We start from the raw sequence: 15,896 nt of genomic DNA, 5'->3' as shown, positions 1-15,896 counted from the left end.
AGACAGGGTTTCTCTGTGTAGCCCTGGCTGTCCTGGAACTCACTCTGTAGACCAGGCTGGCCTCAAACTCAGAAATCTGCCTGCCTCTGCCTCCCAAGTATTGGGATTAAAGGCGTGCACCACCAACATCCAGTGAATTGACATTTTTGTAAAACAGGGATTTGAAAGGTTGAGGAAACTTTTATTTCTTTATATCCTGAACACTAAGATGAAATAAAAGCAGGTGAGTGAGTTTTCAGAGACAGCCTCTATATCGTTAGAAAAAAAAGCGTTTAAGTTTTAAAATTAATAGAATTTCCTGTCTTGTTTTGTTTTGTTTTGTTTTTAGAAAAAATGCAGGCTGAGATTGACAGAGTGATTGGGCAAGCAAGACAGCCGAACCTGGCAGACCGAGATTCCATGCCCTACACCAATGCTGTCATCCATGAGGTGCAGAGAATGGGCAACATCATCCCCTTTAATGTTCCCAGGGAAGTGGCAGTTGACACCAAGCTGGCTGGATTTAACTTGCCAAAGGTAATCACTTTCCCAGCCTCAGATCCTCCAGTTTATCTCTGTCATTATCTTGGGCACCTAAACTTAAAAAGTGACATGAATTTCTGACCTAAGAAACCATTTCAATAGGAAGAGAAGTTTATTTTTTGCTAAAAGCATCCCATGTATTCTTTTAGGTCCTCTTATCAGACTTATACTAACCACTTTTATTAAAGTAGCTACATCCTTTAATGAAGTATATTCTACCTTCATTTGTAAATGGCTGAAATATATCAGGCAATAGTAAATCAGTTGGGGAGAAGAGAAAGTTCAGGTTGTCAAGTATCTCACATTATAAAGTTTGAGAATCACATATCTGGGTGGGAGTCTTCATTAAACCTTTATTTTATGCTGCCATTTCTAGGGCACTATGATTCTTTCCAACCTAACTGCACTGCACAGGGATCCTAGCGAGTGGACCACCCCAGATGCATTCAATCCAGAGCACTTTTTGGAAAATGGACAGTTTAAGAAGAGAGAATCCTTTCTGCCTTTCTCAATGGGTGAGTTGTGATGTGCAGGAGAGAATTCAACCCCCTCCACATACTTTCCTTCCTGTCTTCACTACAGTTCTGTGCTGTAGTTGGGATGTCTCAAGATGAGCATGCCCATTGTGGATCTTTCTTTTTTCTTTTTTTTTTTATTAAAATGTTTATATATTATGATATCAGTGTCTTCTCTCCCAATTCCTCCATTGTCCATTGTCCTATTTTCTCACCTACTCTATGTCCTTTCATTCTCTTACTCTCTTTAGAAAATAAGAAAACGTGGAGACAGATACACACACAAACACACACAGAGACACAACAAAGAACTGGAAATAAATAAAAGAAACACACATACACTAGACATAGACACACACACACACACACACACACTAACTCCCCCAAATAGGAAACCATATTATACAAGCAGAACATTAATAAAAGGCAAAGACTAGTAAGGCATAAAGAAAAAATAACTAAACAAAGCAATATGAAACAAAATGTTTACAAAAATACCATTGAGCTCCTTTTGTCTACTGTTGGTATTGAACCTACTGTCAAGTTTGATTAATACATCCAATGAGACTCCATTGAAACAAACTAATATGTTCTTCGCAAGAGGCTGCCAATTGTAGATAGCTTTTCATTTAAGGCTGAGAGCCTATATCCACTTCCTCCTCCCAGTGCTGGGACCCAGTCTGGCTTGAATCTGTGCAGGCCACAAGTGTGCTACCATATAGTCTCTATGAGTTTATAAACATATCAGTCCTGTTACTTGGAAGACATGTTTCCTGGGATTCATCCATCCCTTCTTCCCCCGGCTCTTTCTGGCTCCACTTCCACACAGAGCCCTGAGCCCCGAGGGTAGGGATTTGATAAAGATTTAGGAGTGTTTCAAAATCTTTTAGTCTTCTCTCTTTGTCCATTTGAGAGTTTCTATGATAGTTCCCACCTATACAAGAGAAGGTTTCTCTTATGATGGCTGAGGAAGGCACTTGCCAACAGGGATAGCAGAATATCATAAGGAGTCATATTATTGCTATGTTCCTTTAACAGAACCGTAGAATTTACTTTTGTTTATAGGTCTATGGCCTATTTAGTCTACTGTTCATGGTTACACAAGAAGTGTCAGGTATGGATTGCTTATCATGGAGTGGGCCTCAAATCTAATCAGGTAGTGGTTGGTTACTTCTACAACATTGCAACCGCATGTTTTCTAGACAGATCAGCATTATAGATTTCAGGATTTACAGCTGGCTTGGTGATTGCATTTCTACTCAGAGTATGCGGCCTAATATTGCAGTGTTTGAATGCCAGAATACTTTGTACATCACAGCTTCAGACTGCCACTGTTCCAGCTTCCTTTTGATATGTTTATTCCAACACCAAGCACAGAGACCCAGCCCCTTGACTCTTGTTAAAAACAAACTAAAAACCCAAAACCAAAAGAAGGCATTGGGTTATTACCTTGATATGTTTATTCCAACACCAAGCACAGAGACCCAGCCCCTTGACTCTTGTTAAAAACAAACTAACTAAAAAACCAAAACCAAAAGAAGGCATTGGGTTATTACCTGGGCAGTATTAGAACAGAGGGCACAATCCTTCTTGAAATTTCAAATCCTGCCTGTCTATAGACCAAAGCTCAGGCTGCTCTATGCTAACAAGAGTCTTTTGTACCTTAATACATCAAAGTGCTTGGGAAGAACTTTGATAAAGGCCTGGTTCATTGCTCTCATTTTAGTACTGATGGAATTCAAGTGTGCTTTATGTGACATGAAATGGCCCAACCACAGTTTTAACGAGGCAGTGGTGGTTAGCTGTCTGTCATTGCAGCATAACCAACATAAAGCATTTGAAAGGAAGAAAGGCTTATTTTGACCTTTGATCTTGGGCCTGTTATTTGTTCTAAAGCTTTCAAATGAGAGTATCCCTTGTCTATATCCTTTTAAGTGCAGGCTTATCCCTATGGGCTAATTATGAATACTGCCAGCCACGGAGCCATGGCAGGAAACAGACTGTTTGCGTGTTTGTGTAGCAAGAATGATTTAGCCCTTTGAAAATGGGTGGGTTAGGCGGGGCAGTGGTGGCGCATGCTTTTAATCCCAGCACTTGGGAGGCAGAGGCAGGTGGATTTCTGAGTTTGAAGCCAGCCTGGTCTACTGGTCTACTGGTCTACAGAGTGAGTTCCAGGACAGCCAGGGCTACACAGAGAAACCCTGTCTCTAAAGGGGGGGGGGGAGAAAAAAAGAAAAGAAAAGAAGAAGAAAAAGAAAATGGGTGGATTAATCAGAGTCACACAGTGGTGCCTGATGGAGCCTGCTGCTGAGCATGGGTTTCTGACTTTCATGTTTTGTCCTGACAGAGGAATTCTTCTAGAAGAATCTTGGGAATTTACAATGGAGTTGATTTTGATTCTCTTTTAGCAAGTTACCAATCATATGCCTAGACATTCTTAATAAGATGAAGATGAAGAGAACAGACATGAGTAAAACACATTGCTTGGACACACAGGCATAAACTACAGTATCAGTCCTACTGTAACACAGTTACTGAACAGTTTTGCCTGTAGTATCTGCTTTTAAAGGTTAAAACTTATCTTCTGATTTTTGTCGGACTATTATCTGCCCTATTGCTTATGTTCGCTAAGTGAGTTTGAAAAACATTTGAGTTATTCACACACTCCCAGCCAACTCAGGTCCCTTCTCCTATTCTCCTATGTCATGCTCTCCCAGGACGGCCTGATCTGTGAGAGCATTTAATTTGTGGTCCTGGACTTTCACTTCCTGTGTCTGGAGGAGGCAAGGCAGATGCTAGATCTAAACAAGCAATTTATGGGGCTCAAATTCCAGCGTCCACTCAAACTCTGCTAATGGTAGTTAGGGACACCAGTCCCTGGACATAACAGTGCCAGGTGAATAAATTAATGTTTTTGTTTGTTTTGTTCTGTTTTGTTTTGTCTTACAGGAAAGAGAGCTTGTCTTGGAGAACAACTGGCCAGGTCTGAGCTATTCATTTTTATCACTTCTCTTTTCCAAAAATTTACCTTCAAGCCACCAGTCAATGAGAAGCTAAGTCTGCAGTTCAGAATGGCCGTCACCATTTCCCCAGTCAGTCACCACCTTTGTGCAATTCCTAGGCCGTGATGTTGAAGGAAGAAAGTATGAAGAAATGGCATCTGCATGGGAGGCACTGGTGCCTGCTCCCATTTGAGCTGGTAGAATTAAGGTGACAGAGAGTGCGTGCAATGAGACTAAGGAAACTGAATCAAGTTATGGGTTCAGTAAGTAGAAAGCCACTTGTAAGCTCAATGACACAGCTTCTCAACTGAAGACTTGCAGAGAAAAAATGATTTGTCCAGAAAAGAAAATGGTTGAAGAGATCACTGGGGAATGGATTAAGTGGATATGTAACTCATAAAAACGATTTAAAAGTTAAACTTCTACCTTGCCTGCTTCTTTTTTCCTTTCATTGGTGTGCATTTGCCTCTGGACTGTAGACATAGTTCATCTGTATGTCCTAAAAAGAGTAAATAAGAGTTGTGGTGATTCTGGGCTGAAGGGAGTATTGATGTCCACCCAAAGGCTCTCCTGTTTGTCAGATCCGCAGCTGCCTTGCCTTGCTCTGCCTCTAAGAGGCTCTTTTGAAAGTCAGTATGGCAGGATGACTCCCAACAGATAGGCTAAAGCAGTTTCTATGATTCACATATATCAGTTGTATCTTGACCTGGAAAAGCAAATTCTGGAAGCATTCCAATTTAGGAAAGATTTCCTGCATCCACATTAACCTTTTTACCTAGCATTCTCCACTAAACATTTGTACAGAAACATTCTCTCATAGGACTTGGCTATGTTGGGTATGAGTGTCATTTGCAACTGGCCTTTAAGATTGCATTGTTCTGGTTACTAGCCTGAACTTACTGGACCTTGGCAAAACAAATTTTTCTTTTCTTTCTTTTTTATTGGGTATTTTATGTATTTACATTTAAAATGTTACCCGCTTTCCTGGTATCCCCTCTGGGACCCTCCGATCCTATCCCCCCTTACCCTGCTTCTATGAGGGTGCTTCTCCTCCAACCCACTTGCTCCCACTTCACTGCCCGGGCATTCCCCTACACTGGGAAATCAAGCCTTCACAGGACTAAGCACCACTCCTCCTAGTCGTGCCAGAGAATGCCATCCTCTGCTACATAGGCTGCTGGAGCTTTGGGTCTCTTCATGTGTACTCCTTGGTTGGTGGTTTAGTCCCTGGGAGCTCTGGGGGGTCTGTCTGGTTGATATTGTTGTTCTTCCTATGGGGTTGCAAACCCCTTCAGCTCCTTCAGTCCTTTCTCTAACTCAAAACATTTTTCAATGGGGAGTATTAAATGAAAGGATCGCTCTTGGTTGTGATCAGTGAAGGCAATTAGCAATGATAAAGTAGGTCACTGACAATAAATTTTGACCTCCTTATAATTAAAACAACAATGTTGCCTAATCAAGGACATCACCCCCAAATCTTTCGCTCCTCAAGAAGCTAGGCTCCAGAGATTTAAATATTTCAGAGACAAAAATCACCATGCATTTGTCTGAGATAGCCTGAGATTCCATTCCAAGGTCAGAGTATCGATAGGAAATGCCAAATGTTAACTCTTAGATCACACAAGTTTCAGAATCAAGTCCAGCTGCAGAGAAAAAAATGGTACTACTACAACTAGAGAAAAAAAATGGGTTAGATGGAGGGCTGGCAGATTCATACACGTAGACAAGTAGATGGACTGATATCATTCAAATAGGCCAAGGCACGAAGCCTACCTGAAAACTACAAAGCAGCTAGGAATACCCTGGCTGATGGTCTTTGACACAAACTCTGGGTGAAAACCATTGCAACTTCAGGACTTGGTCTCCACTTCTCTGTGGGAATCCAGGTGAGGGAGATGATATCTCCCTTTCCTTGGCTTGGTGGGCTCAATCATTTTCTTTTGCTTGTTAGCTCACAGACATTCGAAACTGTTTCTTGCATAGGGCCAGGTGCTGATGCATCAAAGGGAAGTAGCCAGGCTCCCTGTAAACTGGATCTTTCCTTCTATTAGCAAAAGAGCTCAGAAGCCCCTGCTTTGATCCCTAGGTCACCTAGCATGGCAGGAAAGCAAGTTCAGCCTCTGATTGCATGGGACCCAAGGCAGTTTGAATAGTAACTCCACGCCCTGACTTCTCACCTGCCAGTCATTTGCAGCTTCTAGCACCAGCTATATAGTAACTTAGAGACCTCTGCTCATTAGCAACTTTTTTAAAATTTATTTTTATTTTTTTATTTGTTTTGTTTTTTTCGAGACAGGGTTTCTCAGTGTGGCCCTGGCTGTCCTGGTACTCACTTTGTAAACCAGGCTGGCCTCGAACTCAGAAATCCACCTGCCTCTACCTACTAAGTGCTGGGATTAAAGGCGTGCGCCACCATGCCTGGTTCATTAGCAACTTATAAAACCAAGCTATTTCCTTACTCTCGTGGGCTATTGTTGCTGTCAGGATCTACACCGTAGAGCCTGTCTGTGTCATCCGCGATGTTATTAAAGAGACTCACACAAAGCCTGTCTTTGAGTTTCTCTGTGGCACTTTGACCAAGGAAAAGAATCTCCAAGTTTTATCCAAGATTGCTTCATTCTCTGGATATGACTTTAATACACCCATGCGCTCCTTCAGTCTAAATGCAAGGCCATGCTCTAAAGGACTCCATACTACTGTTTACGAAGTATGGAGTCCTTTAGAGCATGGCCTTTCCGAATCTTGACAAAATCAATATAATAAAGATAGAAATATAGGAGCCTCATTCTCTCCCCACAGGTACAGTGGGTTACAAGACCAAGTATTCTGTAACCACAATGAACTAGAAACTTTGGAAAGCAATTCCCTGTGAATTAGTAGAAATTTCCACCTGTGACCCTTCTCCCCCCCCCCCCTTTTTTTTGTAACTTCACTGGAAGTGGGATAAAGTATGGGTCTCCTTCCCCTTCAAGAATTATAGTGAAAATAATTGTGAATGAAATCTCTAAAAACCATTCTGCTTTTGTTTTAAAGCTCCAGCCTCCCCACTTTTTGTTTCTGCCTGACACCTAGTACACAAACCATTTGAGGGACAATGACTGCACTTAGTTGTAACACTTGTATTTTACGTGAGCATCTCACAGTCAGTTTTTCTCTGGATTTTGACCAGCTGTGGATTTCTATACTGGTCTCTATGTGCTGCCAAAGGAGGTTTCTTCGATAAGAGGTAAGGACTATGGGCCTAAGGATAAGTATTTATAATTCAGGTTGAAAATACATTAGTTTAGGAGAGTTGAAGTATTAGGTTTTTCTCTAATCTCTGTACCTTAAGCAGCCACAGGTAGCTAGTGGACACAGCTATAAACTAGCTTTCCATATAGTAGTATATTAGCCTCTGTATACTTCAGTTTAGGATTCCAGGTAAAATGTGTTTCTGGATATTGGGAAGCGACAGTATGGAAATGGGAGGGGCTGGAGTAAGGCTGAAAGGATCCAAAGAAAGTAAGAAAGAAGTGTGTTTCACCGTGTTTCCCTAAGTTTTCTGGGAATAAGGGCAGAGAATGAGGAGAAGCCACAGAAGAAAGTCTGCTGCAGACCCGGAGATGAGACTGAGGGGACTGGGTTTGAAAGAACAGCAGTAGACAGAAAGATCTTTAAGTGTTCTGCCTCCTTGGCTGGAGTGGCCTGTGCTTTCCCTGGAATGCCTGCTGAAACTGGAGGGAGTCCAGAATAAAGCAATGAATGCGCTGAAGAAAACTAGGACGGGAAGAGCTGTGTGATTCAGTGCATATGGTGGAACAGGTAAAGGTGGTCACAGCTAGTCCTCTGTGGCAGAGCTGGGGGTATGACTAGGGATTAGATTTGAAGGAGGCAATAATCTGCAGTTAGTTAGCTTACCCATCTCCATCACTGGGCATCAGATTGGCCCTGACATTATGTACTTAAAAAGCTAAAATGTAAACTGTTTTCAGTAGAAACTGCTATTGTTTATCTCATGGTACAAAGGTATCAAATAAAAACAGCTAATGGGTTGCCCCTGCATGGAAAGGCTAAAAATGATCCCCTGTCTAAAATCTCTCAAAAACAACTGCAACACAGTTTCAACAGGAATCCCTCAGCTAAATTCTGTTTGACAATGTGAACAGGAACAAAAGTGATTTTAATTTAAAAAAAAAATGCCTCTACATAAATCTGTTATAAAGTCTGTCTTATGTTCTCTAAAAGTTGAATGGAAAACTCACAAGACCTACTAAATGGTTTAACAATATGTACATATGCAATATTAACTTATTGTTTCATTCTGTATGTGTCATGTCATATGGATTCAATGTTCTTATTAAGGCAATATTACACAATATCTTCTAAGCAGAACAATGGCCATTTTCAGATCTCCCACTGCTTCTGCCTAAAATAATTACGGCCAAACTTGTTAAATGTTAATATTCCTACAAACAAAGAGGAGATAGACAATGCCATTGATAGACTTTCACCAGAGTATCCATTCATTCCTCCCAGTTGGTTATAACTGGTTTGGGTCTAGTTCTGTGAGACCTCAATGTTTTCTGGGTGTATGAGATAAATTCTAAAACTGGGGAGATGGTCCATATATGCAGCAATTAAACAATAGTATGTGTACTGAATAAAGGTCCTAAATATTGTCTAGCACCTCCCCATTAGAAAAGTTTTTTCAAATAAATGAGTTTATTTGTAACTCTTATGTCCTATGGTATTTTTTAAAATCAAGATAAATGTATGTAGAAAAGTTAAAATGACCCATAAATATAATTATAAATGTCTGGCTATCGGAAAACTAGTCCAAACTTCTTGACTCTTAAAATCTATAACAAAAAAAGAAGTGTTAGTTTTTTCTAAAAATTCATATACAGGTAATCTTAATTTGCTGCAGAATGCCATGTGTAAACTCCTAAGCTCATAATGGTCTACTAATGTTTTAAAAATCTGACTTAAATATCAATGTCAACTATATTAAGATTTAATTATTTGGAGAAAGTAAGTCATATAAAACTGTGATTTTTGTAAAAGCACGCTATCAAAGAGTTTTAAAATGAGATTCCCAGTCTCTCCATGGGTGGTATCTATGATTTGAAGTTTATTTGACACTAAAAAAACTTGTATTCAAAATCATAGTTTTGAATTCGAGGCCAGCCTGGTCTACAAAGTGAGTTCCAGGATAGCCGGGGCTATACAGAGAAACCCTGTCTTGAAAAACCAATCCCCCCCCCAAAAAAAAACCAAAAAAAAAAAAAAAAACCCCACATAATTTTAAAAGACTCAAACTTAACAGATAAAATTGCAAAATCCTAATCTTAGGAAAGTTATTTATTATAAACTGCTAAAAATAATCACGACATTCAAGTTAATGATCAATCACATTATATATGATCAAAGTCTTTAATGTGCTCAGAACTGTGTTTGTAGTCATGCAAAGTACAAATGTAATTCATTTACAGAGACAAGCTCGGAGAGAGAGAGAGAGACCAATTTATATCTTACATAATATAATCTTTGCCATATCTTGTGAAATTTAAGCCTGAAGCAAGTAACTCAAAACAAGTTTGAAGTTTAATTAAAGTTTGCTTAATATAAAATAACATTCAAAATCAGGTATACCAAAAGAAGAGGCTATCAAAAGTGAAATGATTGAGTAAAGTGGGCTAAATTTACAATACATTTGCACAGCAAGGAAACCCCAGACTCAAGAAGTTCCCTTGGATGGAATGGAATCCTTCCAGAGTTAAGTGGCATGCTAGCCTCATTGCAGAATAAGAATTCATGGGGAAATAACATACCAACCACCCACCCAGACATCTGCTACTTCAGTCTCTGGCTGCATAGGAGTGACCAGTTCTGGATGCATAAGCCAAACTAGAAAAAAACAGTCCTCTGTATCTATACAAAAGCTGAATTAGTCCTTCTATCTCCCATGATTGGAGGATGGATTCTCTTTCCCAAGGGAGAAAATTAGAGTCTTCATCCACATCTTAAATGTCTCAAAAAACAGAGAGGTGGGGTGGTACCCCTCTCTGAGGAAAAGGGGAGGGCATAAAGGAGTAAAGATTAATAAGCATGTGACTGGGAGGGGGACTGGAATGTACAGTGAGTAAATAAATAAATAAACACATACGTACATAAAAAGCCCCCCATCAAAAAAATAAAGAAAGCAAAAGTTAATTCCATGGTCTATACCCTAACCAGGATTAAAGAGATTTCTCAACATTGTGTCATCATATGTATAGTTGCTCATATTTATTCAGATTATCCACATGGTGTCTTTAAAAAGTTTGCTAGACAATCATTTAAAATGATGCAATAAGAGCCGGGCATGGTGGCACAGGCCTTTAATCCCAGCACTCGGGAGGCAGAGGCAGAGGCAGGCAGATTTCTGAGTTTGAAGCCAGCCTGGTCTACAAAGTGAGTTCCAGGACAGCCAGGGCTACACAGAGAAACCCTGTCTCAAAACAAACAAACAAACAAAAAAATTGCAATAAGATTTTATTTCACTTTTAAATGACCAACTAGACACTGAATTAAATTGACTTCTTTTACAAAGCTCTCACCTGCTTGTTCCTTATGCAAGTATCTCATGTAACAAACTTCTAAATACAGTTACTGTGAGCTTATGGTTTAACCAGTTATACAACTGTATTTAACCTCATAACTCAAAACATTTTCTGCTTATGTTCTTGACAAAGTCGTACAGTAATTTCCTCCTGCTATTGTTCTGGATCTTTACCTTTTTAAAGATTTATTGTGCCCCTTTGGATGGACCCTCCTCTGAGGCACTGGAACTGCTGCCCTTTTTACATCGTTTCTTTTTCCAGTTCAAATAAAAATTTACATCCTGAACCCCTAAAAGAAATTTGTATGACCTCTGAAGTGGGGATCTGACTCCATGCTACTCCTGCCTCTTTCTGCCACTCCAGACATTGTTTTCAGGACTTAGAATTAAAACAACCAGACTGAAACCTTTTCTACATCAATTAACCCCTATACTTTGTCAATTCTTAAAAACCTTTAGACAAATTTCAGGCCAGCTTAACATCTTTTTAGAACCAACTCAGTTTTTTGGCTGCCTAAGTTCTTTACTTAGATCTTATTACTAGAACTTATAACTGCCAAGAATGGGTTTTTTTGCCCACCTCCTAGAAAAATTCTATTTCCACATCAACCAGTTCTAACTCGTTTGATATGGGGCCCAAAGATGAGGAAATTCGACACATAACTGAACCACAAGTCACATTCTATAAATGAACTTTTAGTTCCCTTCCACTCTGGCTCTTCCTCTGATCACTCCTTCCCTTGTTTATATTCTCTTACATTTTTATCCTGTCTTTTCCCCTCTGAACTTCCCCATATACCCAAAGACTCTTTGTAAGTTCCTCTGCCCCCCAATGGCTCTTACCCTACAAAAGGTAGCAGTACATCAGCTATAAAACTCCACCAGGTACATTGTACCCAACTGACCAGATCAAGAAAGACCTGACCTCCGTACAACAAAGCATAATATTTTTACAAAAAGCAAATAGATTTCCTATGTGCAGTGGTATCACACACACACACACACACACACACACACACACACACCTTATGGAAAGGTTGGAGACCCTCACTATTTCAATACTATGGTCTCAGTTTGGATCCCCTGAGACTGTACTTATAGAGAGCTGTGAGGTGCAACATGGGTTCTGGAACTGAATCTGAGCCCTCTGTAAGAGCAGCCAGTGCTCTTATTTGATGAACAACCTCTCTAGCCCCAGAGTTCTAGGTCTTAACTGGACCACTTGGGTCAAAGAGGGCAGAAGACAAAGAGAAAGTAAGAGAGGGGGAGGAGGGAGCGAGGGAGAGAGGGAGAGAGAGACAGAGAGACAGAGAGATATGGGAGAGGGGGAGAGCAAGGGCTGGGCCCTGGGGAGAGATGTGGAAGGCCTCAGGAGTGAAATGCGTTGGTAATGTACTTTATCCTGCTCTATCTAGCTGAACGGACAGCTGCCATTGTCCGTGACAGGCTATAACTTTGCATTCATCCAGCTGTTTTGGTAGCCTTCATATACTTGTAGATAACCATTTATTCATGCCATATAAGATAAGTAAGACAAGAAAACTTTATGGTTGACCATGTTGGACTTTGGTGGAATTAAAAATGCTCACAAAATGAACTTTGGTCTATTGTTGGTTTCCTATCTACGGTCCGTTTCTTGGGAGAAGCAGCACAGCAGCTATGATAAACGGTGGTGCAATAAGCATTTATTTCATGCTATTTCATATCCATTTTAATTGCATTTCAACTTTCATTCCTTTGGGAGAACACTCAGGAATATTGTAGCTTTATTGTATAAAAGTTCTGTTTTTCATTTTTCAAGTATCTTCTAATATGACATCCATAACTGATGGACTAATTTACATTTCTTCCAAAAGTGTCAAAAATCTCTATAAAGATGTTGGCAGAAATTAACACATTTTAAAGAGGCATATGCAACAACCCCTACCCTCACCACTTTCCTCCCATTGATTATTAAATGACTAGAACAGTGGTTTATAAAGGAATTGGAGTTCCACCTGGAATCTCATTCTGAGTGAAGAAGATCTCTGAATCCTTATGCCAGACGAAACAACAATTTGTCATTCAGAAAGATTTCACAGTTCTGACAACTTGTCACAAAACCTTCCTGAAAAGACTGGAGCTGAGACAATGATCACCATTGTGACAGGTATGGCTACACGTTCGTCAGGCCTACTTAGTTATGTCTATGTCTTTGCTTCTGCTTCAAACTAAACCTCATGATAAGAACCCCTAAAAGGATATTCGTGGGTCACTAGATTTCACTGTTCTTAAATAAACCTCATCTTTTTGGTTTGGTTTGGTTTGGTTTTTTGCTATTACTTGTCTGTTTAATTGATCCACTGAAGAGAGACACTGAAGAGAGATGACTAAACTGGTGCCTTAAGGCTGCCAGAGCCTAAATTCTGACCCTAAAACTTAAAAAACACTTCTTTGTGAACATAGATTGTTTTTTTTGTATGTGTGTGTGTTAGAGATGGCAAACAGCCTGATTGAATAAAATGAGATCAACAGAGCTTTGATTTTCATTTCCCCAATGTCTAAATATGTTCAACTTTTCACACATTTACACTTCTTTTATAGCATAGCTGTTCAGTTTATTGGTCCGTTTATTAGTTAAATTACATGTGTGCATGAGTCTTATCTATTTGGCTGGTTGTTTGCATTTGAACGAATAACTGCCAACAGAACAGTTTCCTCCTGTTCTGCATGCAGTTCCTTCACTCTGCTACCACTATTGTCATTCAGAAGCTTTTCAAGTTCTTGAACTCTCAGGTGTCAACTACATCCCAACCTGTAAGAGCTCAGAAGGTCATTTCTGACTCCTGTTTCTTGGAGGGTATCACCATTGCTTTCCTATAGCAGTTTTAAAACCTAATGTCTTACATTAATGTCTATTACATATCTTGTTCTGCTTTTAGTACAGAATGAAAGATAGGTACCTAGTTTCAATCTTCTACATTCAAATAACTAGTATTCACAGGAGCATTTAAAAACATGCTATCATTTTCTAGCATGTATTTTTGGTGTCTTAGTTGAAAATCTCATGCATATACATCTGTGAGAGTTTACTTCTGGCCCCTCAATTTCATCCTATTGTTCCGTGTGGATGTTTTATGTCAGTATTATTGTGGTTTTGTTACTAGGGTTCTACAGCATAATTTGAAATTATGTATCATGATTACCTATTGCCTTGTGAGTATCATTGGTATTTGAATAGCAATTGCATTAAATCTGTAAATTACCTTGTGGAATATGGCAATTTTCACCATATTAATCTATGAAACCGTGACAATTGGGACTATGCATTTTCTGGAGTTTTCCTTAATTTCTATTTGCTTTGCAAAGCAAAGAAGCTTATTCCTAAGAATTTTATTGCTTTGGATGTTATCTTGACAAGAATTGTTTTTATAATTTCTTTCTAATTGTATCTTTCTAATTCTTTAATAATTGTATCAAAGAGCTGCTGGTTTTTGTATGCTAACTTGGTTAGGCTGCTTGGCTTAGTTTGCCTTTAGTCAAAAAGCTTTTGATATAATCTGTAGTGTCTTCAAGTATAGGATCATATGGTCTATAAGGATAACTAGTCTACTTCTTACTCTATGTATTGACTTTTATTTATTTATCTTATTACAGTGCTTTGGAGAAATGTACAAATACAATAATCACTATATATGGTAAAAAGATATCTTTGCCTTGTTATTGATTTTACACAAATCGTTTTCCCCACTTTGCACGATAGCATGATATTGGCTCTGGATTTGCGGCACACACTTTTTTTTTTTTTGAGGTGTGACCCTTGATCCTATTTGTGCACTATATTGACTTACTTATCTGCAAATTTTGAATCATTATTGCATGCCTGGAATTAAGCCAACTTGATTGTGCTGCATGATTTTTTTAATGTGCTGTTGATTTTGTTTTGTAAGCATTTTGCTGTTTATATGCCTATATTCATCAAGAATATTCGTCATATTTCTCTTTTTCAACTTATTGTTTTGTGCTTGCATGATTTTGATATAATGATAATATTTGCCCAGAAACATTGCGTATGAGAGCCTTGACTCTTATTCCATTTTGAAGAATAGCTTGAGGATTGTTGGATGTGTGAGACTCCATCCAGTTCTGGTTTTTCCTTAACTGGGAAATATTTCATTATCTAAATCTCGGTAATCCTTATTGTTTTCTGGTCATACTTTATATATTCCTATTCAATTGTATACAAAAGTTTAGAAATTTATTCATTCCTTCTAGATTTTCAATTTATTGAAGGATGAGTTTTTAAAATAAACCCTAACAATTCTTTCAGAAGTATCTGTTTTAAAATTATGATTTCTTTCTGGCTGAAGTTGGTGTTTGGTTTTCATAAACATTGAGCTGTATCTTCAGCTTATTTATCTGATTTTTTTTAAATTAAGCCCTTAAAGAAATATCGGCCTGTCTTAGATATAACTTGCTTCTTCTTTTTAGTAATAGAATGTGTCTAGTATCTGAAGAAAAAATGCGTTAGTAGATTTCCCTCCTTTTATGCTGCTTTGAACATGTTATTCCTTGGTTTTGTGCCTTCATGTCCATTGGTCTCTTTCTGATGAATGGCTGAGGAATGGTCTTCTGTCCTGTTATTCTAAGATGTTTTCATAAATACTTGCAATTTGGGATATCGTGTGTATAGAGTTTCTTCAGACATTTTTTAGACTGAGGTCCTTTGAGTGTTTGAATCTCTTATATCACTTTAAAACTCAACTGGCAGATGTTTGGTTCCTGGGTCTCACATGGTCAAAGGAGAAAAAGAACTCCACGAGTAGTCCACTGATCTCCAGAGACACTCCATATTTTAACTATGAGCATTTCCAGGATATTTTATCACACTGTGAACCCAGAGATTGTGTTATTTATTGAAAGAAGAACCTGTTTCCAGTTGTGGTATGGCTCAGTCATAATCCTCGGTTGGAATACAGACATGCCCTTAGTACATACCTTTAATCTCAAACAGTGAAAGTAAAGTTGGTTTGTAGAAGGAAACATCCATGCTTGAAAGTGATGCCTAACTGAGTGGTAGACAAAAGGCTGAATAAGATAAAGATTTGATAGAATAAGATGTGCCCAACTCTCATAAGAGAGAGAAAAGGGAAGCTATATAAGAAAGAGCAATGCAGAGGAGAGGAGGCAGTTTTACTGGGGGAGTTTTACACAGACAGGTTGAAGAGAGAACACACACTAGACACAGGGGAAGGCAGAAGGAGGTAGAGAGTAGGTAAACGGAAGACTAAAACAGAT

General features: G+C 39.0%; 1 protein-coding gene across 3 annotated transcripts in view; it reads left to right on the top strand.

Annotated features, from left to right (window-relative positions):
* The window catches only part of LOC110323386 (cytochrome P450 2J3), a 20,291-nt gene extending 15,870 nt beyond the window's left edge, over positions 1–4,421 (top strand). For 2 of the 3 annotated variants that reach the window (XM_021200565.2, XM_029539996.1), the window contains 3 exons: positions 329–516; positions 899–1,037; positions 3,987–4,421. In XM_021200565.2, coding sequence (XP_021056224.1) covers positions 329–516; positions 899–1,037; positions 3,987–4,165 — 506 coding nt within the window. In that variant the 3' untranslated portion in view covers positions 4,166–4,421. The remainder of the gene's footprint in view (positions 1–328; positions 517–898; positions 1,038–3,986) is intronic. The other variant, XM_021200566.2, reaches the window with a different exon arrangement.
* The last annotated feature ends 11,475 nt before the right edge of the window (positions 4,422–15,896 follow it).

This window comes from Mus pahari, chromosome 6 (genome assembly GCF_900095145.1).
Source record: "Mus pahari chromosome 6, PAHARI_EIJ_v1.1, whole genome shotgun sequence".
Lineage (NCBI taxonomy): Eukaryota > Metazoa > Chordata > Mammalia > Rodentia > Muridae > Mus > Mus pahari.
This window is presented reverse-complemented; position numbering and strand designations above follow the sequence as displayed.